The sequence below is a fragment of the Diceros bicornis genome, chromosome 1 (genome assembly GCF_020826845.1).
Source record: "Diceros bicornis minor isolate mBicDic1 chromosome 1, mDicBic1.mat.cur, whole genome shotgun sequence".
In the NCBI taxonomy this organism is placed as follows: domain Eukaryota; kingdom Metazoa; phylum Chordata; class Mammalia; order Perissodactyla; family Rhinocerotidae; genus Diceros; species Diceros bicornis.
In genome coordinates this window covers 77,265,841-77,288,414 of record NC_080740.1, presented here as the reverse complement: position 1 = coordinate 77,288,414, position 22,574 = coordinate 77,265,841, and the positions used below count along the sequence as shown (strand labels likewise).

The window sequence follows — 22,574 nt, the reverse complement described above, 5'->3', positions numbered from 1 at the left end:
GCTTTGGGGAGACAAAGGGGAAAAAAGGAGGATGATTGACAATAGATGTTAGCTCTGCCCTGGTCTTCCTCAGCAAAAAAAGAGGAGGATTGGCATGGATGTTAGCTTAGGGTTGATATTCCTCACAAAAAAAAAAAAAAAAAAGTAAATGTAATAGGGGTAAGAAGTTCTGAAAGATAGTCCATGTAAAGGAGATAGGAAAACGAGACTAGTGTTTGAAGGAATCTAATGAAATATGGTTGAGTTATGTCTGATGAAGGGGCAGGAGCTGACACTGGAGACATTGTCAGGGATCAGATCAAGAAGGACCATATTGAGTGATCATATGCCCAGTTTGCCGGGGAAAGTTTCAGTTGGCACCTGTGATCTTGACATGATAATTAATAATTATACCCTCTTTCACTATAAAAGTGTCTCTATTTTGCACAAAAAATATATGGTCATATTATCTACAAGTCTAGTTAAACAATTGGATCTTGTCTCACAGGAGAAGGGGAGTTATTGAGAAGCTTTAATATGACAATATAATGTAACCATATTTTGTTTTAAGAAGTCATTCTGAAGTGAAACTGTCTTTATTTGCAGATGACAATATTGTGTATAAAAATCATAAGGAATCTACAAAAATTATTAGAGTTAATAATTACTAGAACAATCCTATCACAGGACGTAAAATAAGTATACAAAATAAATTGCTTTTCTGTATAATAGTAATAAACATTTGGACAATAAATTTAAAAATATATAATTTAAAATATAATAAAACACATTCTCGAGAGTGACGTCAGCATCATGGCGGAGTGAGCTTTCCCGTGAATTCTTCCCCCACAAAATACAACAAAAGTAACAGCCACAGACCAACAATGGAATCCCAGACAGTCAAAAGCTGGAGCGGAGGGATCCACACTGCCGCACATCTGAGAGCGGAACGTGCTGGGCCCCCGGAGGAAGTGGGGAGAGGTAAGGAGAACTCCGCTCCCTCCCCATCAGATCAGCGATCCGGTCCGCGCGGCTCCCAGAGAGGGGGGAGGGGCGGCCCTCGGCGGGAAACTGTAGCTCTTCGGGCTCTCTCAGCCAGTGGGAAACTCCCGCACAGAGGGCTCAGAGGAGCCACAGGGCTACCATCAACATCTGAGCAACCCAGAGAGCGGATAAAGAGGGGCAAACGAGAAGCCTCCCACGTCAGGGACCCAGAGGGCAAAAGAGAGAGCTCCCCCCTCCCCGCAACCCGGAGTCTGCAGCTCGACCAAATCTAGCGGTCCGAGGCAGACCTGAATAAACTGGACTGGACCCGTGGATCGCAGTGGGGAAAAGAAACAAAACAAAACAAAACAAAACTGCGGATCGCAGCAGAAAAACTGGGGCAGAGTGCAGGGGGCTTAGACTACACAGCCCTTTACCACCACACAGTGGCGGCAGGTGGAAATTGCAACCAGAGACTTCCAGGATGAGGAAAATCAAAACCAACACAGGAACCACAATGCAAAAATATATGAAATCACCAGACCAGAAACAAAATGACAAGCACCCAGAAATCAACCCCGAAGACACAGAAATCCATAAACTAAATGACAGAGATTTCAAAATAGCTATCATAAAAACACTCAACGAAATACGAGACAACACAGACAAACAATTAAATGAGATTAGGAGTTTCTTCACAAAAGAGATTGAAATCATAAAGAAAAACCTATCAGTGCTGATGGAGATGAAGAACACAATGGAGGAGATAAAGGAGAATCTGGAATCTTTAAAGAACAGAGCTGACAATATGGAGGAAAGAATTAGTACTTTAGAGGATAGGAATACAGATATACTCCAGATGGAAGAAGAGAGAGAACTAAGACTAAAAAGAAATGAAGAAAGACTCCGAGAAATATCGGACTCTATTAGAAAATGTAACATAAGAATTATAGGTATTCCTGAGGGAGAGGAGAGGGAAAGAGGAACAGAGAGCCTATTCAAGGAAATAATAGCTGAAAATTTCCCAAATCTGGGGAAGGAGCAGGAAATACCAGTAAGCGAAGCCAACAGGACTCCTATATATATTAACAGACAGGCCTTCACCACGACACCTAGTGGTAAGGCTAGCCAGGGCCAACGACAAAGAAACAATACTAAGGGCAGCTAGACAAAAACAAAAAATAACGTACAAAGGAACTCCCATCAGGCTCTCAGCGGATTTCTCAACAGAAACTTTTCAGGCTAGAAGAAACTGGAATGATATATTCAAAATACTAAAAGACAAAAACTTTCAGCCAAGAATACTCTATCCAGCAAAAATATCCTTCAAATATGATGGAGAAATAGTAACTCTCCCAGATAAACAAAAGCTAAGGGAGTTCATGGCCACGAGACCGCCACTACAAGAAATACTCAAGAAGGCCCTTAGGCCTGAAAACAAGAAGAGAAAGGGAACACAAAGCTTGGAGTAAGGAGAAAAGTAGGTAGACAAAATCAGAGAAATAGTAGATCTTTACCGGAATAGGTTAGCAACCACTTAAATACTAAACTCAAAGATCAAAGGAAGAAATTCACCAAAAATAAATTTAACCTCATCACTGTAAACACACAGCCACAACACAAGATAGAATAAGGTATAACAAGAGCAACTTAGAAGGGGAAGAGGAAAGTGACTGAATTGACTTAGTATAAGGAAATAGGAGGCTATCAGATAATGGACTATCTCATACAGAAGATTTTTCGCCCAAACCTCAAGGTAACCACTAAACAAATAATCAAATTAAAACCACATATGATAAACAAAGAGAAAACTAGAAGAATCATAAGACAGAACAACCAAACTGAATTGGCAGTCCAAAACAAATGGGACAAGAAACAAAGGAAATGCAAAAGAACCAGAAAATAAGTGACAAAACAGCAACATTCAACCCTCATATTTCAATAATTACCCTAAATGTAAATGGATTGAACTCTCCAATCAAAAGATACAGAGTGGCAGGATGGATTAAAAAGCAAGACCCAACAATATGCTGCCTTCAGGAAACACATCTTAGCACTAAAGACAAGCACAGGCTCAGAGTGAAAGGATGGAAGACAATACTCCAAGCTAATGGCAAACAAAAGAAAGCAGGTGTTGCCATACTCATATCAGACAAAGTAGACTTCAAGATAAAACAGGTTAAGAAAGACAAAGAAGGGAAATATATAATGATAAAAGGGACACTCCATCAAGAAGACATATCACTTATAAATATATATGCACCCAACATAGGAGCACCAATGTACATAAAACAACTATTAACAAACCTAAAAGGAGAAATCAACAACAACACAATAATAGTAGGGGATCTTAACACCCCACTTACAGCAATGGATAGATCATCCAGACAAAAAGTTAATAAAGAAATATTAGACTTAAATGAAAAACTGGACGAGATGGACCTAGTAGACATATACAGAGCACTCCACCCAAAAACAGCTGACTACACATTCTTCTCAAGCGCGCATGGAACATTCTCTAGGATAGACCATATGTTGGGAAACAAAGCAAGCCTCAATAAATTTAAGAAGATTGAAATCATAACAAGCATCTTTTCAGACCATAAGGCTATGAAACTGGAAATGAACCAGGAAAAAAAAACTGGGAAAGTGACAAAAATGTGGAGATTAAACAACATGCTACTGAACAACCAATGGATCATTGATGAAATTAAAGGAGAAATCAAAAACTATCTGGAAACAAACGAAAATGATAACATGCCATATCAAACCATATGGGACGCAGCAAAAGCGGTCCTGAGAGGGAAACTCATAGCGATACAAGCCCACCTTAACAAACAAGAAAAAGCCCTAATAGGCAACCTTAAATTACACCTAACAGAACTAGAAAAAGAAGAACAAACAAAGCCCAAAGCCAGCAGAAGGAGAGAAATAATAAAAATCAGAGTAGAAATAAATGATATTGAGACCAAAAAAACAGTAGAAAGGATTAATGAAACAAAGAGTTGGTTCTTCGAGAAGATAAACAAAATAGACAAACCCTTAGCCAGGCTAACTAAGAAAAAAAGAGAAAAGGCTCAAGTAAATAAAATTAGAAATGAAAGAGGAGAAATTACAACGGATACCATGGAAATACAGAGGATTATAAGAGAATACTATGAGAAATTATATGCCAACAAATTGGACAATCTAGAAGAAATGGATAAATTCTTAGACTTATACAACCTCCCAAAATTGAACCAAGAAGAAATGGAGAATCTGAATAGACCAATCACAAGTAAAGAGATTGAAATAGTAATCAAAAACCTCCCAAAAAATAAAAGTCCAGGACCAGATGGCTTCTCCAGTGAATTTTACCAAACATTCAAAGAAGATTTAATACCCATCCTCCTCAAACTATTCCAAAAAATAGAGGAAGATGGAACACTTCCTGAATCATTCTATGAGGCCAACATCACCCTGATACCGAAACCAGACAAAGACAATACAAAGAAAGAAAATTACAGGCCAATATCGCTGATGAACATTGATGCAAAAATCCTCAACAAAATATTGGCAAACCGAATACAACAATATATTAAAAAGATCATACACCATGATCAAGTGGGATTTATACCAGAGACGCAGGGATGGTTCAACATCCGCAAATCAATCAACGTGATACATCACATCAACAAAACAAAGAATAAAAACCACATGATCGTCTCAATAGACGCAGAGAAGGCATTTGACAAGATACAACATCCATTTATGATAAAAACTCTCAATAAAATGGGAATAGAAGGAAAGTACCTCAACATAATAAAGGCCATATATGACAAACCCACAGCTAACATCATACTCAACGGGGAAAGACTGAAAGCCATTCCTCTGAGAACAGGAACGAGGCAGGGCTGCCCACTCTCACCACTCCTGTTCAACATAGTACTGGAGGTTTTGGCCAGAGCAATTAGGCAAGAAAAAGGAATAAAAGGAATCCAAATAGGTAACGAAGAAGTGAAACTCTCACTATTTGCAGATGACATGATTGTATATATAGAAAACCCTAAAGAATCTGTTGGAAAACTGTTAGAAACAATCAACAACTACAGCAAAGTTGCAGGGTACAAAATCAATCTACAAAAATCAGTTGCATTTCTATATGCTAATAATGAACTAACAGAAAGAGAGCTCAAAAAGATAATACCATTTACAATTGCATCAAAAAGAATAAAATACCTAGGAATAAATCTTACCAAGGAGGTGAAGGACCTATACAATGAGAACTACAAGACATTATTGAGGGAAATCTACGATGACATAAAGAAATGGAAAGATATCCCATGCACGTGGATTGGAAGAATAAACATAGTTAAAATGTCTATATTACCTAAAGCAATCTACAGATTCAATGCAATCCCAATCAGAATCCCAATGACATTCTTCACAGAAATAGAAAAAAGAATACTAAAATTTATATGGGGCAACAAAAGACCCCGAATAGCTAAAGAAATCCTAAAGAAAAACAACAAAGCAGGAGGCATCACAATTCCTGACTTCAAAACATACTACAAAGCAATAGTAATCAAAACAGCATGGTACTGGTACAAAAACAGACACACAGATCAATGGAACAGAATTGAAAGCCCAGAAATAAAACCACACATATACGGACAGCTAATTTTCGACAAAGGTGCTAAGGACATGCAATGGAGAAAGGAAAGTCTCTTCAATAAATGGTGTTGGGAAAACTGGACATCCACATGCAAAAGAATGAAAGTGGACCATGTGCTATCGCCATTCACAAAAATTAACTCAAAATGGATCAAAGACCTGAAGGTGAGACCTGAAACTATAAAACTCATAGAAGAAAATATAGGCAACACACTATTTGACATTGGGTTTAAAGGAATCTTTTCGGATGACATGCCTACCCAGACTAGGGAAACTAAAGAAAAAATAAACAAGTGGGACTTTATCAGACTAAAGAGCTTTTATAAGACAAATGAAATCAGAATCAAGATGAACAAACAACCAACCAGCTGGGAGAGAATATTTGCAAAACATACATCTGACAAGGGGTTGATCTCCATAATATATAAAGAACTCACACAATTGAACAACAAAAAAACAAACAACCCGATCAAAAAATGGGCAGAGGAAATGAACAGACACTTCTCCAAGGAAGATATACAGATGGCCAATAGGCACATGAAAAGATGCTCAACATCACTAATCATCAGGGAAATGCAAATCAAAACAACACTAAGATACCACCTCACGCCCGTTAGAATGGCTATAATCACCAAGACAAAAAAACAACAAATGCTGGAGAGGATGTGGAGAAACAGGAACCCTCATACACAGCTGGTGGGAATGCAAATTGGTGCAGCCTCTATGGAAAACGGTATGGAGATTCCTCAAAGAATTAAAAATAGAGATGCCCTATGATCCAGCCATCCCACTACTGGGAATCTATCCAACGCACCTGAAATCAACAATCCAAAGAGGCTTATGCACCCCTATGTTCATTGCAGCATTATTCACCATAGCCAAGAAGTGGAAGCAACCTAAGTGTCCCTCGACTGACTATTGGATTAAGAAAATGTGGTATATATATACAATGGAATACTACTCAGCCATAAAAAAAGACAAAATCGTCCCATTTGCAACAACATGGATGGGCCTGGAGCGTATTATGTTAAGTGAAATAAGCCAGAAAGAGAAAGACAAACACTGTATGATCTCACTCATATGTGGAATATAAACCAACACATGGACAGAGAAAACTGGACTGTGGTTACCCGGGAAGTGGGGGTGGGGGGTGGGCACAAGGGGTGAAGGGAGTCATATATGGGGTGATGGACAAACAAAAATGTACAACCCAAAATTTCACAATGTTAGAAACCATTAAAATATCAATAAAAATAAAAAAATATATATAATAAAACACACAAAATACTTAAGAGTGAAATTAAGGAAAATGTGCAAGATGTCTACACTGAAATATACAGTAAGTTAGTAAGAAGAATTAAAGGAAACCTAAACAAATGGAGAGAGAAACCATGTTCATGAATTGGAAGACTTAACATTGTCAAATGTCAAAATCTCAGTGTTTTCCACGTTGATCTATATATTCAACACCATTTCAGTAAAGACACAGCAGGACATTTTTGTTTTGTTTTGTTTTTGTATAAACTTGCAAACTTTCTAAAATATGTAAGCATAGGAAAGATTTAAAATAGACAAATCAGTCTTTCAAAAGTAGAACACAAATGAATGTGTTTCATATTCATTAGCTGGTTTCAAGATTTACTCTAAGTCCACAATGATCAAAGTCATATAGTACTGACATAAGAATAAACAAGTAGACCAATGGGATGGAATACAGATTTCAGAAATAGACCTAGACATGCATGTTAATAACATTTTGACAAAGTTACCAAGGAATGTCAATGGGAAAAGAAAAATCTTTTCAAAATATGGGCTGAAACCATTGCGTAAATGTATGGGGGAAATTAATCTCAATCTCTAACATATATTAAATAAAAATAATAATAATTTGAGATGAATAATAGAGTTAAATAAAAAAGTTACAACTATGAAGACTCTAGAAAAAAATATGAAAATTTACAAACTTGAGGAAGGCAAAAATTTCTTAGATAGGACAGAAAGAATACTAACCATAATAGAAAAAACTGACAAATTTTACTTTATAATTAAACATTTTGCTCATCTAAATAAATAAATAATCAACCTAAAGACCACAAAAAATATTTTCCTTACATATATTTGACAAAGGATTTTTATCTAAAATTCGTAAAGTACCCCTACAAGTCAATAATAAGGTAAAATATAATAAAAACAAAAACAAAAACTAAGGTAAATAACTTTACCCCCACTATAATGGCTAAAATCCAGAAGACTCTAGTTATCAGCCTCCAATATATCCCTAGTGATCCTTATTTTCTGATAGTCACACATTTACACTTTTGCCTAGACCTCTCCCACAATGTATCAGGGTTGGTCTGTGTTTCTCATAGCACGTGGCAGTAGCAATGGTATGTAATTTTGAGGTTTTATTATAAAAGTCTGTGGCTTCTAACTTGAGCATTCTTTCTTTCTCTCTCTCTCCCTCCCTCTCTCTCTCGCCTCTCTTTTTCTCTCTCTCTCTTGCTTTTCACTTCAGCTCTCCATCACCATGGAGTCCTTGACCATCAGTCAAGGAACTGGAGCCTCCTATCCATAACCACATTAGAGGGAGATTGAGAGTGGATTGTCCAGCAACTTCAGATGACTTGAATCCTATTCAACAACTTGATTGCAACCTGATGAGAGAACCTGAACCAGAATCACCCAGCTAAGCCACTCTTGGATTCCTGATCCTCAGAAATTTTTGAGATAAGACATGTTTCTTATGTTTTGGATAACTGCTTATGTGGAAATAGATAACTAATTCAAAGGCAGATGATAGCTAAAGTTGTAAGGATTTGGAGCAACTTGAGCTGTCACACATTAGAAAACTGTTTTGATAATTTCTTATAACGTAAAAATACATCTATTCTAGGTCCCAGCAATTCCACCAAGAGAAATAAAAACAGATCCACAGAAACACTTGTGCAGTAATGTCCATGCCAGCTTTGTCCAACAGCCTCAAACTGGAAACATCGAGAGGAAAATGGGTAAATATATTGTAATTCATACCATGGAATTTATTACAATAAGAAGGAACTCACGATATATTCAGCATTATTGTATCTCAGAAACATTATGTTGAGCAAAAGAAGGCAGGCACAAGCAGGCACACACACTGTTAATTTCATCAATATGAAGTTCTACGACAGGAAAGAATGGTCTAGGGTGAGAAAAATCAGAAGAGAGACTACCAGGAGAAGGAAGAGAAGGGAAACTAGAGGGTGATTAATTGGAAAGGGGCACAAGAAAACCTGCAGGTGTGGTGGAAACTAATATATATTGGAAACTAGTGTGTGTGTGTGTGTGTGTGTGTGTGTGTGTATAGGTATATACATATATCGGGTGGTGGTTATACTGGTGCATACATTTGAAAAAATTTCATCTAACTGTACACTTAAATTCTAAACACTTTATTGAATCTATATTGTGTCTTTATTTTAAAAAGTATTTATTAGGAAAAAGGTATCTCTTCTGTGTGGTATATGAATCAGAAAGTAGCAAAACTGGTGTCAGAAAGGTACTTTAGGTGGCTGATGCAGTAACCTAGGTGACGGATGATGTTGAGTTTTATTCTATGATCAGATCTATGAGGCATAAAGAAACATGAAGAATTAGTCATAACCTTGAATAGCAAAATGTCAGCTTGGATTGTCTCCTTCCTCATTACTCTCCAGATTCAACAGCTTTCACTTTCATTTCGTGGTCCAATATAGACATGGCCAACAAGAGTAGCAACATGGGTTTGCTCTGAATAATAAGTTGAGTAATTTTGCTCAGAAACTCAAAGACAATGGCTTCACACTATCTCTGGAGAAAGACATTCTTTGTTTATAGTTAGGGAAATTGTCTTCGAGGAAGAGTCCCACTTAGCATATATTTCCTTGATGTGCTGGGACCTAATCCACATGTGTTAAAAATATTATCAAGTTTACAATAATGATCTAAAATGAATAAACAATATAAGCATTCTAGAAATGTAGAGGCTTCTACTCAATTTTCTCATCTTATACAAGTTAAGACAGGAGACTGGATAATCACAGAATTCTTATTAAGAAACCCCTCTCCTGTACTTTCCCTAAATTAAGAGTTTAACAGGGGTGGAGAGGCTACTTACACCTCTAGGAATATTCCCAGGAAATAAATAATGACCTTATAGTAGTAACAAAACAACAACAATACATAAGGGATGCTTACTACGTGCTAGGCCTTTAATGTGTACTATATCAATTACTACTCAAAAAAAACTTATGAAGAATTATCTTCCCTTTTTTATATGAAGAGACTGAGGCTGAATGAAGTTAAGCAGGTTTACGGAGGGCCGTTGAGTGGTAGATGGCAGGGGTAGGAACTTGAATCCTGACCAAGTGGCTCCGTGGCTTATGCTCCTAAGGGTTACGCTACACTGTAGGAGCCATTTGCGTTTTTGTTCTTGTCAGCAGTTATATATGTTGAATTTAGACTGAGATACTGTGGAAAAGATGAAAAGGTTCTTCTTTCTTATTTTTGTAAGAGAAGATGAATTTCAGGAAAAAGGAGACGCAATTTTTGTTATTTAATTATACAATAATTATTGAGAATCTGTTAGGGGCAAGACACTTCTCTAAAAGCCTGGGGTATATCAGCAGACAAAACAGCATTTCTGCTCTAATCGATCCTGGCTTCTAGCTGAGAGAGATAGGAAATAAAAAAGTAAAAACAATAAACCAGTAAGCAACCTAATAAAAAATTGTCTACTTACTTACTAAAGGCTGAGAGTACTAAGGAAAGATAAAACATCGAAAAAGATAAGTGGATGGTGAGTACAAGGTTCAGGGGTGTTTGCAATATTACAATGAATGATCAGTGTAGGCCTCATTGAGAAAGTGACAGTTGAGCAAAGACATGAAGAAGGTGAATTAGCCAGTGGCTATCTGAAAGAAATGCACTGCATAGGAAACAGAATATTAATATACTTTCCCTGTTGTTATCATGACCGATGTCCCAGAACTGAGAAGAACAGTTGAAGAGTATTACACTCTCATTTAATATAAATATGGTAGACTGCCAAGAAAAGGCAGAACTTGCTATAGAAGGCCAAAAACGAGTCTGGGATTCCTTTACCTTCACCCACCTCATAGCCATATAATAGAAGTTTAAGGATTCAATGAGAGAGGAATTCTTATGGAAAAGGGTTATTGGCCTAAGTGTAGAAAGAGCTGTGTAGTTTCACATCCCTTCCTCCCGTTGGTACTGGCTCTACCTCTACCTCAAGGCGATTGAAAAAGAAAGTCAAGAAATCTACTCATCCACGTCTACCGTTTAGGGAAGACTAACAGGGGTAATTCCTGTCTCTACCTCAAACAGAAAATGTGCACATCTGCTTCTTAGTGCTCTCTAAACACAGGGTGGATAGAGAATTCTTAGGGAAATTTGACCTGTATTGTCTAGAATCTGAGCAATCCAAATGACTACTGTAGCCTGATTCTTTCCTGGAAAAGTCTAAAGGTAATAGAGTGGTTTGAACAACCCCAATAGTGAATCTGAGAGAGAACGAACTTGACTTGCAGAATCCGACAGGCAATTTTGCTGTTTTATTTATTAATTTATTCATTCATCCATCCATTCATTCCCCAAGAGCTAAATGGATGCCAGAAAAGCAGTCATGCTGGAATCATTTTTAAAAGATTGTCTTGTTGGCAAGGCAATGCTAGCAGGGTGAACGTGTCTTTGTAGTAGAGCTAAGGGGGTGTCATAAAACATCAGCTATCATGCAGCGCAACCCACATCAGGGACACAGTGCAATGCTGGAGGCACCCAGAAGAGGGAAGGAGGAAGAGGGTCATCTCCATAGACTCCATCCAATTCCCCCATGAAAGAATGACTCAGCATCAGGCATCTGTCACCCAGATAGTACAAATTAAGATCTTTCTGCTCCTTTAACTGTCCTCCCTCCCTCCACCACAATCTTGAAAAAGCCCAAAGCAATGTAATAAGAGGAGACAAGGAGCCTAACAAAATGAAGAAATAGTGTCGGGTTGCAGAAATCTTAGGTCAGGCGTGATCACGCCTGAGCATGGAAAACAATTTAAACTGAACGAGAGTATGAAGGATCAATTTCGATGAGACTTTAAATACCTGAAAATAAGATTATTCTAAACCCTAAGATGAATGGAGAAGTTATGGAATTTACCTTAGATATTGTCCAGGTGTGGGGAAGAGAGAATCAATAGATGGGGTTTGAAGAGAAACATAATTTCTAGACCATACCTAAGTCCAGCATGTTCAATAAATCAGTTATTGGGAAATTCAGGCAGATTTTTAAGTACCAGCTCATAATACAAAGCATAAAATTAAAGATCTTTTAATTAATAATAATATCTAAACATGGCTGTATTTCTGTTGTCATTCACTTTCCACATTTTTAGCAGTGGACATACATATTTCAATATACCAATATCAATCAAATGTCTTATAGACATAAAAAAAATGTTGGCTATAGGCTTAAGGGACTTCCCTAAGACAATTTAGTTTATAATAATTACTGGGGTGTAGAATAAACTGAAAATAACTAAATTTTTATAATTTCCAATAACTTGATCAATAAAGTATGTGTTTATGAAGGTTATGAAGTAATTATTTAAACAATTTAAGCAATTATTTAAGTAATTTGTTGTGGAATTGAATGAAGAATAATCAATTCCCAATGTACACATATTTAAACATCGAAGAAATTTTTTTGAAAATTATTAAAAAATAAATTTAAAATAATGTAGGCTTCTATCAACAAAGGAAAGTTAAAAGGAGAAAATTTGCTTAAACGATCATTTTCACTTGAAATTATCAAGATGTTGTTGTTATTGACTTTAAAAATTATCACCTCAAATTTTCCCTACTAAGAAATACTAGAGAAAATTATTTTCCTATTAAGAAACAGGAAATATCCGAATGCTGCCTCAATTTTAAAGTGCCTTGTTTGCTCTTTCATTTTGGAAAATTTAAGAAGAATACGTATTCACTCAATCTCTTTTATCTAATGGCAAAAGTATTCTTTTATGAAATAAAAATGACATTATCCCAAAGTTGCAGATTTGTGTGTATGAGCCTGAGTATAGGACACCTTGCTTTCAGAATGACGGTTATTTGAAAGGAACTAAATACTTGCTTATTCTAATAGAATGAGATGAAGGGGGATACTGAAAGAAAATAGGTAAAATGGATTTTAAAAAGCAATTGATAATTTATTAACATATAATTACTAGCATCTATTCTTTTACAAAAAGATTATAATTTATCAATATTGAAAAATCACTGAGGCACTAAAATCTCCTCCTCTACATATTTTTATAGGCCATACACAGTGTATTTTGCGCTTAATTCAAAAAAAGCTCCAAAATATTCCTATATCTCTTGATCCTATTGTATCCAAGTTTTCATGCCTCAGTATTTCTGAAATTAGTTGAAGCTCACAACTGTTATGTATATTTAAGGTGGTCATGTTTCTTTTATCCCTATTTGACTGTATTTGACTATTTATACTTGATTGACAAAGACTCAGAAGATGTATCGGTTGCAGGTGATGGTAGGAAAACAGATCCATTTTCATGCATATAACTTGAAGACCTACAGGATAGGAAGTATGTTGAGCAAAAACTGTCAACTGGCCATTAATTAGCGAATTTAGTCTATGTTAAAATAACATCATGTATGACCATGTTGCTTTATTTAATTAACCTTAATATAGTCCTTCATCTATTACATAAATAATATTTTTAAAATACTAAAGAAAAATCATTTTCAAAACGTTTTTTAAAAATTTTTTAAAAACTTTTCTCCTTCAAAAAAATACTATTCATTTTCAAGTGAAAACCTCTCCAACTGAAAGTAACAAATCCAACAAAGACTATTATGACCAAGAAAAGAACGTTGGAATATTGCAACCAACCAATTAGATGAGTGTAGATCCATTTTAGCTAGTTGGTGGATCTCAGTTTCTCTGTCCTATTCTTTCACCATGCTAGAATGCTGTTATAGTCTCTCATAGTACCATGTGACTTTCTTATGTAGTATTTACCTGAGTTAAAATTTAATAATAATTTGTACACCTCTTTGATCATTGCCTGACACCCAATGAGAATTCAAACTCCATGAGGGCAGACATCACATCTTCTGCTCCCCCATAATTATACACCTGGTTCCTATCACACACCTGGCTGAAATACTATTCCTTTCTGTATCTAGAGTTGTTTCTCAATTATGTATTTGAAACATGTTTTCAAAAGCAATTTATAAAAATGTCCTGATAAATTGCAAAAAAGAACACAAATAAGTCACACATTTATTTCTTCCTACTGACAATTTATTGACAAGTTATATTCAGGTTGTTTTGGCCATTTTATGTAAATATGTCCAAATAAATTACAAAACAGTATATATTTGTCTCACTACATAGACTTTGGTCTACAACTAAACTTGAGTTTGTGGCAGGGTTTCAATTATTACAAAGGATCTTTGCTTAAAAAGCAGTCTTTGTTTTCCCCACTATTATGTTATTTGGTATTTATATGGTTTCCTTTATGAATGGGTGGAGAGTGTAATATCAGCCTGCTTATTTAGCATCTACATGGCTCTTTATCTGTAGAGTTACACAATGATTTTTATAATGATATAGAATTATTACCATATTTTTCACACATATCATAGTACTATAGGGCTTAATATGATTTAGAGTTAAATTTTATTTTTACCCGTAAGCCACTAATGTGTAACTTAAAAGAATTTTGTTTCCTTTTAAAGAATATTTATTCTTTAGAATATAAAAGAAATGAATAGTAAATAACCCTCCCAGTAAAGCAAACTGAAGAGGCCTTTTATATCTTGAAACAATCCACGTATTTTCTTACTTTTAGAAAGAAAAAGGGGACTGTACTTGTGTAGTGTGGTATATTGCCCTAGAAATGTGACTAGGGGAGTCTCCATTCTGCTTGACAGCTAATATTCAAGGATCCTTGAGTAAGTGCTTTAACCTCTCCATATCTCATTTTTCACAGCTATCAGAAGGGTACAATATTATCTTCCTCATCTAACTCACAAGGCTATAGAGAGACTAAGAATGTGCATGTAAACATTCTCAGAAAAAATTAAAGCCCCAATTTCTAGAAAGTATAAATTCTTATTCCTCTAGAGATTAAAACTTGATATTAAGTTATCATGTGCCAAAGTTAACCAAGCTGTTTCTTGTATCATTGAGATAATTAAAAATGTCAACTTTAGATGTCTGCATCTTGAAGATAAAGATATCCAGATATTGAAGTAGTAATATTATATCTACTTTGATATTCGGTATAGTTGCCTTAATTTTATCTTTCACTTTTCTAAGGATTTTTGTAGGAAAACTGCAGGACAACATTGAGCAAGATATCCTGTAAATTTGCTCAATGGAGGGCAAGATCTCTTCTTTGAAAATGGGATGACACACAGTAGTTAAGTTCCTGGGTAATGACTGAATTGCGGATTGAACTATACTCTATTTACACAGATATAACCATTAAGAAAATATATTTTCTAAACATAATTTTGGTCCAGGGTCTAAATAATGTTATTTAACATGTTCTTAAACTCATAAAACAACTGAATAGCAGATTATTTCTAAGCATTTCTGTTTAGAGCTTTCAATCAAAATAATAAGTTAATAATTGTGTGGTTGATGGAGACTGAGTATCTCAAACCATGATACTATAAAATGAATATTTTAATTTCTTCACTGGGCTGATTGGATGTAAGGTATCTGTTCTAGATTCTATTACCTGAAGATAGAATCAGAAAATTATAAAAATTAAAGCTAATAAATGTCTTTTAGATAATCTAGACTAGTTAGTACACTTACAATGTAAGAAAGCATATTGATGGGATGAGACTGGTCCAAAAATTCAGAAGGTAATTAGTGACAGATCTAAAATATAGCCAGTTATCAGTATCATGCGTATATACATATTTTTAAAATATTTTTTGAGAGAGCAACTCCAGATTTATTTATAGAAAAAGGGAGTATTTAGAAAAAGATACACTGAGATGAGAGTGGCTATGGCCCAGAAGACAAGGCAAGGAGGAAACAGGCCTCCTGAGGCCCTACTAGGGGAGAAGGGGTCTGGGAGAAAGTGATGAGAAATACTGGGTGGTGGGGGCTACCGAAAGGAGAAAGCTTCTGTTGGATCCACACTGTTGGCAGGTCATGGGTGGGACTCACAGTGACCTCACTGATAACTGTTTCGGAGGCCCCAGTTAGTTAACGCTGCTGACTGGAGTGAGAGCTGCCCACTGGTTCCTGGAGGGCACCCGCCAAGGGACATAGGACAGGAAGCCCAGGATGGGAAGTATGTACACATATATACATTTATTATATATGTATGTATATTTGTTTGTCATTATACATCTATCTCTATCTCTAGCCACATATATACTTATCATTATTTTACATTACGTCTGTTTCTTTTAAGCAAGTCATTTAATCTCTCTGTGATCTTGTTTTCTTACTCTGTCAAATATCTACTTCACAGATTTTAGTAAAATTAAGTATATATAATATATATTAATTATATATTAACTAAAATTTATTTTATATGTTAAATTATATAATTTTTATATATTAATTGAAGTATATATTATTTATTAATACTTATATGTAAAAGTTTGGTTCCGTGTATATATATACATGACACAAGTAGATTTGAAAGCCTGAATTTGATACTATGTTGTGACTATTTGGTTTCTGACTTTGAAGATGTAAATAGATTTCATAACCCAGTAGTAGACGGATGAATTCTTCTCTTCACATCTACCTGAATAGGGGATCACATCTGGAACATCCATCCCAATTAAAATTCTGAATCTTTAAGCATTTAAATTGTGCTGATACCCAGGGTGGTCAAATAATTTCTGAACTGTGCTAATTATAACTTTTAACCAATCTTCTGCGATCAGTGAATTTAGCAGAAGTAGTTTGGAGAACCACGTACAAGAGGAAAAATAATTTTCCTTTACCTTTCTAGGTTCTTGGCTGAGACACTCTATAATAAAAAGACAGATTAACAGGAGAAAAACAAACAAAATTTTAATAACATGTGTTCCTCCTGTATACATGGGAGAAACCCAGGAAAACTGAGTAGCTCCCTGAAATGGCCCAAGTCACCACCTTAAATACCATTACAAGCTAAAGACAAAAGAAGACGTTGGAGGTGGGGGGACCCAGTTATGGGAGATTATCTGGCAAAGAACAGTAAACAAGGGTAAGGTTGCTAGGCAGATTTAAGTCTTTGCCTTCTCCATTGATAAATTTCTAGAGATGTAGTCATCCTTCTCTTCCTGGTACAGAGAAGACACCCTTACAAATGGAGATTTCCCTTATAAATGTAAATTTCCCTTATAAATATCTCTTACAAAATGGTAACTTCTATATTTAGTTTTCAGAGTTTTTCCTGTGTCTGCTGTTTCTTAAAAATAATCAGCCTAAAATAATCCTATGCCAAAGAGGCATATTTTGGGATGTCAAATTCTGCTCCCCTTCAACCACAAGTATGTGTCATTCTAGTAAAGCCTACTTGTACTTAAACTGTGGAAAGTCTGTCTTGGAAAGGCTAGGAAACTGTGACAGTGAGAAATATCCATGGCCCTAGCAACATAATATTTACAACAAAGATAAAGTCTCTAAAGTCAGTCTCAACTTTCTTTCAATTTGAACAGAGATCCTTGGCGTGAAGCGAATTTTAAAATGTGTATAACAGAGAACTCTATCATTAAATATTTTGTAATTCAATTATTTTGAGGAGATTAGCTCTTCTAAACTGTTTGTCTAAGACATCAGAGAGACATTTATGTAACTAATTATTTAAATTAAAAGCCAGTTTTTAAATTCCTGCCTACAATTCAGATGTTTTGTCTAGAAGGTGGTGGGCAGCTGAATTCTGAGAAATACTGAGTGATAAGTATTTCTTTTCTTTTCTTTTCTTTTTTTAAGGCAGATGCTTGCCTCAGGGTAGATATTTGAAATGTTATGTCTACAACTAAGCAATTAAGTATGCTGAGAAAATGATTTTTTTCTAGATAATACCAAGTGGAACATTTGGAAAGATAGGAAATAACAAACTTGTCTATAGAGATTAATTCTGTAAATAAATAGGGTTATAGCAAAGAGTGACAATATTTCCTCTACATGTGTGGTCATAGCCTGTCAAAGCTAAAAACTACGAAAAATTTAATTATGGGATACAAAAGTTTAGCATCTCACAAGAAAAGTCACCTGAAGCATTTCTGTTCAGGCCCCAGCTAGGGACAGAAAATATTTACAAATCTTTAATTCAACTTTCTTTTTAAAAATTCAGTCCTAGCATTTCAAAGTAAGGGTTAGATTAATTATCGAAAATTCAATCAAATTCATCTCTGTTCAATCTATCCTTGAAAAATAATTCATCACTCTAAGTATATGGTAAAATCTCATTTTATTCTAATAGAAATACAAATGTCTTTACTTCTAGCACTTATTCCTATTTAATCTAAATATTTTCTATTGTATCCCAATTTCTTTCTTCTTCTTTGGGTATTTTTACTCTAAGATGGAATGTACTTGCATCAAAAGAGTTTATAAAATTATGAAATTTGTTTTAAAGCCTATATGTATGAATATTTGTACATGGGAGTGTATATAGTTTGTGAATATAATTGCATACACATTCATACACATATGCATGTATGAGAAATGTTTTCTCATAATGAGGTGAGTTTATTAAAATTCTTTATACCTATTTCTTATCCTTTATGGTTTATATAATACACTCAATGATATACATACAAACAAAAAATTCTGTATATAAAATTGACTCATTGTACTCAATTGAATAATGAAGTAGCAATAATCAAAGCACTTATAAACATTAAATATGGTGGCAAATAAACTTTTGGAAATCAGCAAAGCATATGCCACCCTTTTTCAATGTGCGATCTAGGGAACTTGCTGAAAGTGAATATTCCTTGGATCCACCTCAGACATAACGATTCAGAATCTTTCAGTATATGGTTCAGGAATCTCCATTTTAGCAACTTCTCCAGGTGATTCTTATGACAGCACTCTATAGAAGATATGTGACAGTTCAGGTAATTTTGAGTTTCAGAAATTAACTATTTCACACATAAGAAGAAATATTGGCTATTAACATCCTTACCCCAATGCTTTATATTCCTCCTTGTTTTACTTTCGTGTAGACACAATCTAATGAATTTAGTCAATTTAATGAGGGAGAAAACTTACTCTTTGGAGTTACACCAATGAAAAAGTCAATTAATTATTTTTTTTAATTTCTCTTCAACTTTCTTGGTGGTTTTACTGTCAGTGTTAACCCAAAAACCCTCTTTCAAATTGGCTCCTAGGATCCCACATTTTTTCAGTCACTTGTTGTCCTTCTTCAGTATCAGCTTCACAGATCAAAGCGTCTATTTCCATCCAGCCCTATTCAGCCATTCAAATAGCTTTTTTATGGGGTTGCAGCAAACTGAATCTCTGATCACATTCTCTGCACTAAACTGCAATGACTCCACTCTCGATCATTACTAAGAAAATTTAAAAATCCTCTTATTTGAGAGTTTACATGATACATAATTCCCATTTTTGGAGCTATTTTAAAAGCTCAGCTAGGCTACTATGCTAAGAATTGAAACTTAAAATGTATCACTAACTTTTACTTTTTATATGATATTGGAAAAGAAATGGTGGGGCTGTTGCAACAAGAAGACATTTTTAATAAGATACTGTTATGAATAATAATAAATTATATATTTTTGGTTAAAATAAGACCAATGGAGATAAAATACATATGGATGTCCTCATCTATTTCATTATAAAATTGTTTACTAACTTGGATGTAAGTGAGTGGGAAAGAAAGGCGTATTTCCCTATGTCTTGTCTAGATTTTAATCCACAGGTTTCATAAATGGTAGAAATATGAGCATGATATTTTCTATCCATAAGCAACTATCAACTCTCTAATTTCTGAAACAATTTAAAAGCTACACATACATCACATAGAAAAATATGTGTGCAAATTTTGAATAGAAAAAAATGTTTTTCCAGATTCCACTAAAATGTATGGCACATAATCAATTTCCGGTAAAAGGCCCTCTCCTCTTCTGAGAAAGCTACTTAATCTTATACTCTTAGTGAAAATACGTTCTATTTTTATAGTAAAGGAGAATGGTATGAAAAGTGCTGAGAGAGTTAAGCAGACCCTCTCTCTGCTTAGAAACCCCAAAGAGAGGCTTTCACTCCTTGTTTTGCCTGGGTCTCTTCTTTATCAGAAATCTGCATCTCTCATTATCTACCCTAGAGAATGGAGGACCAGAGAAGAGAAGTTAACTAGAAATTTTTAATAAAATAAATAATAGTTTAGCCCAATCTCTTTCAGCTCCGTCTGTTACAACTACTACATAAGAGTCTCAACTCCTACGAAAACCTTAGGGCGATGGCTTTATTTCTTTTATAGCTAGTTTTTCTTTTCTTTCTTGGGGGGGGCAGATTTGGGGTAATTCTTATAGAGTTTTATCTCAAAATGACAATATAGAAGAATCTAAGTAATGTAAATAGTGGACCTCTTTTGCCCTACCTGGAAATCCTGAAGGTGTGTGGGGGGTGGGGGGGATATTTAGGTAGGTAGATAAATGGTAAACTATAGGTAGAGGGATATTCCCCTGGTACTTTTGGTACAAGAAAGTTCAAGAAAATTTAGATCCAAAGCACTTCAGAGCACACACCTGCTCAGGGTTTTGGGGAATCCATTGCCCCCCTTCCCATCTTTTCTATTCAGTGCAGCAAGGCTGTAAGGCATTAATGCATAACTTCAAATTTTGGCATCACATTCACCTGGTTCAGCATATTTTGCAACACTGCAGCAAGGCCAACTCTTTATCAGACATATATTCCTCCATGCATGCATCAACTACATTCTCCACTCCTTGCCCAACAGTCCCCTTCCCATCTCAAGGAGGGGATAAGGATAATCAGAGAAGGGTCCCCAGACATCATTAGTGTCCTTTGGCTTGCTGGCCTTCTGTCTGCACTATATGGATGCCCTGTGTAGATTTAGACATGTCCTATGGGGTTAGACAACTCTTTCTATTTGGCCCTAATCGGGACTGCTGTCCCTGGTGCTGAACCATGTTTGCCCATCCGAGAGTCTGCAGCCAGGTCAATGGGGCTGGATAGAAAACCTGGCTATCTTAAGAATGCCCAGGTGCAGAAGCAAGCAATACTTTGGTGTACAGGAACAGAACCCTTCTCCACACACACATATCTCCTGGGTGCGCGCCAGGACCCCATTTGCAGTTTTCTCCTCCAGACCCCCTCCCCAAACGCCTCCAACATGGCTTCAAATGCCGGCATGTATCAACACAGCCCATCTCAACATTAGATTGCAGTAACATCAAAATCCTACTCCCAAAACACGAAGTCTTTATGACGTTAGCTTTTCCACTCTAAAACAAAACAAATAAATAAAATCCAATAAATTAATAAATAAACGAAAGTGACCTTCCTCTTTCCTCCCTCCTTTTCCCTCCCCATATATCCACATTCCCCTAAATCATAAAGACCTAAATCCTAGAAGAGTGTTTTTAAATCCGGGTGGTCTCCGTAGTTCCACATCCCCACCCCTTCCCCCACCTCTCCGGAACAAAACGACACCGCAAACGGCCCATCTTACCCCGGGTAGAGCGACAGCAGGAGCAGAATCCACACCGTCATTTTCTGTGAAAATACCGGAGTCGAGTAGACTGAGTTTCCTGTGCTCCATATATTTGTCGAACTCATGGCTTTTCTTTTTTCCTCCACTGCCTCTCGCCTCCTGGTTGCAGAAGCAGCCCTCCCCTTTGTATTATTATTATGCTTGTGATCTGATGGTGACTCCCCCCACCTGCCTCTAGTAGGTCTCGTCACTGGGGAGCTGTATTGCTACCAGCTTCGGGAATTAATATTCAGGGAGCAGAAACAAGATCAACGCAAACGCTTGCAGATACCATCAAAGCGTCAGTTCAGGGAGCAGCTTCCAAGTCTGGGGGAATAATATAATTGAGGCAGGGGGAGGGTACAGGGAGAGACGCACGCCGAGACAAATAAGGGAGAGAGAGAAGCGCGCACACGTACTCGTGCTCCTCACACTCACACATACTTCCCCACGTCCATCGGTTTGGGTTTGTTTGCTTGCTTTTGTTTTGATTCTTTCCTTTAGAGGGGGCAGGGCCGTGTGTGTGTGTGTGCGCTTGTGTGCGTGGGTGTGTGTATTGAAAAGAAATAAGAGAAAAATCACTAGAATTTCTGTGTGATCAACTATCACGCAGATTAACTCTGAGGTCAAAGTGAAAGTGATGCACGCTGCTGCAGCATGAATTAACACATGCGTGGTGTCTTTCCAGCGCTTTTTAACCCTTCACTGCACCCAGAAGCGTGCAAAGACGGGCTTTCACGGGGAAAAGAGATACTTTAGCAAGCCCGTAAACTGTATCACCAACGGCAGAGGTATATCTCCTCAGATCTTCTAAGAATCCTTATTTAAAATCCTGCAGTCTTAGAAATCACGATTACACTGTCAGGCGAGGGGGAAGCAGAGGTGGGGGAGGAGAGACTGTTTCTCTGTAAACCATCCTATAGGAACACAAATTTGGTGGACTTTCAATTTGAATGAAGGGAGAAAACACTGCTAGAATTAAAAGACATTAAGAAATTCTATGCTCCCCAGGATTCACTCCTTTTTCTGCTCTCCATCCCCACTGAAAATATAAAGACACAAACTACTTGAAAGTTGAAGAATATAAATGTATGGAGATAGCTGCCTGAGTAAAGAATGTAGACCACAAAATAGGAGGCTGCTTTTTGAAGGAAGGTTGGACAAAGGAGGAGGGTCAGGAGGACATTTTACAATATA

At 36.2% G+C, this 22,574-nt stretch overlaps 1 protein-coding gene across 1 annotated transcript in view; it reads right to left on the bottom strand.

Annotated features, from left to right (window-relative positions):
• GABRG2 (gamma-aminobutyric acid type A receptor subunit gamma2) overlaps nucleotides 1-21,661 on the bottom strand; it is a 108,202-nt gene extending 86,541 nt beyond the window's left edge. Inside the window, exon 1 of the mRNA XM_058545427.1 lies at nucleotides 21,357-21,661. Coding sequence (XP_058401410.1) covers nucleotides 21,357-21,463 — 107 coding nt within the window. The 5' untranslated portion in view covers nucleotides 21,464-21,661. The remainder of the gene's footprint in view (nucleotides 1-21,356) is intronic.
• Between the last annotated feature and the right edge of the window lie 913 nt (nucleotides 21,662-22,574).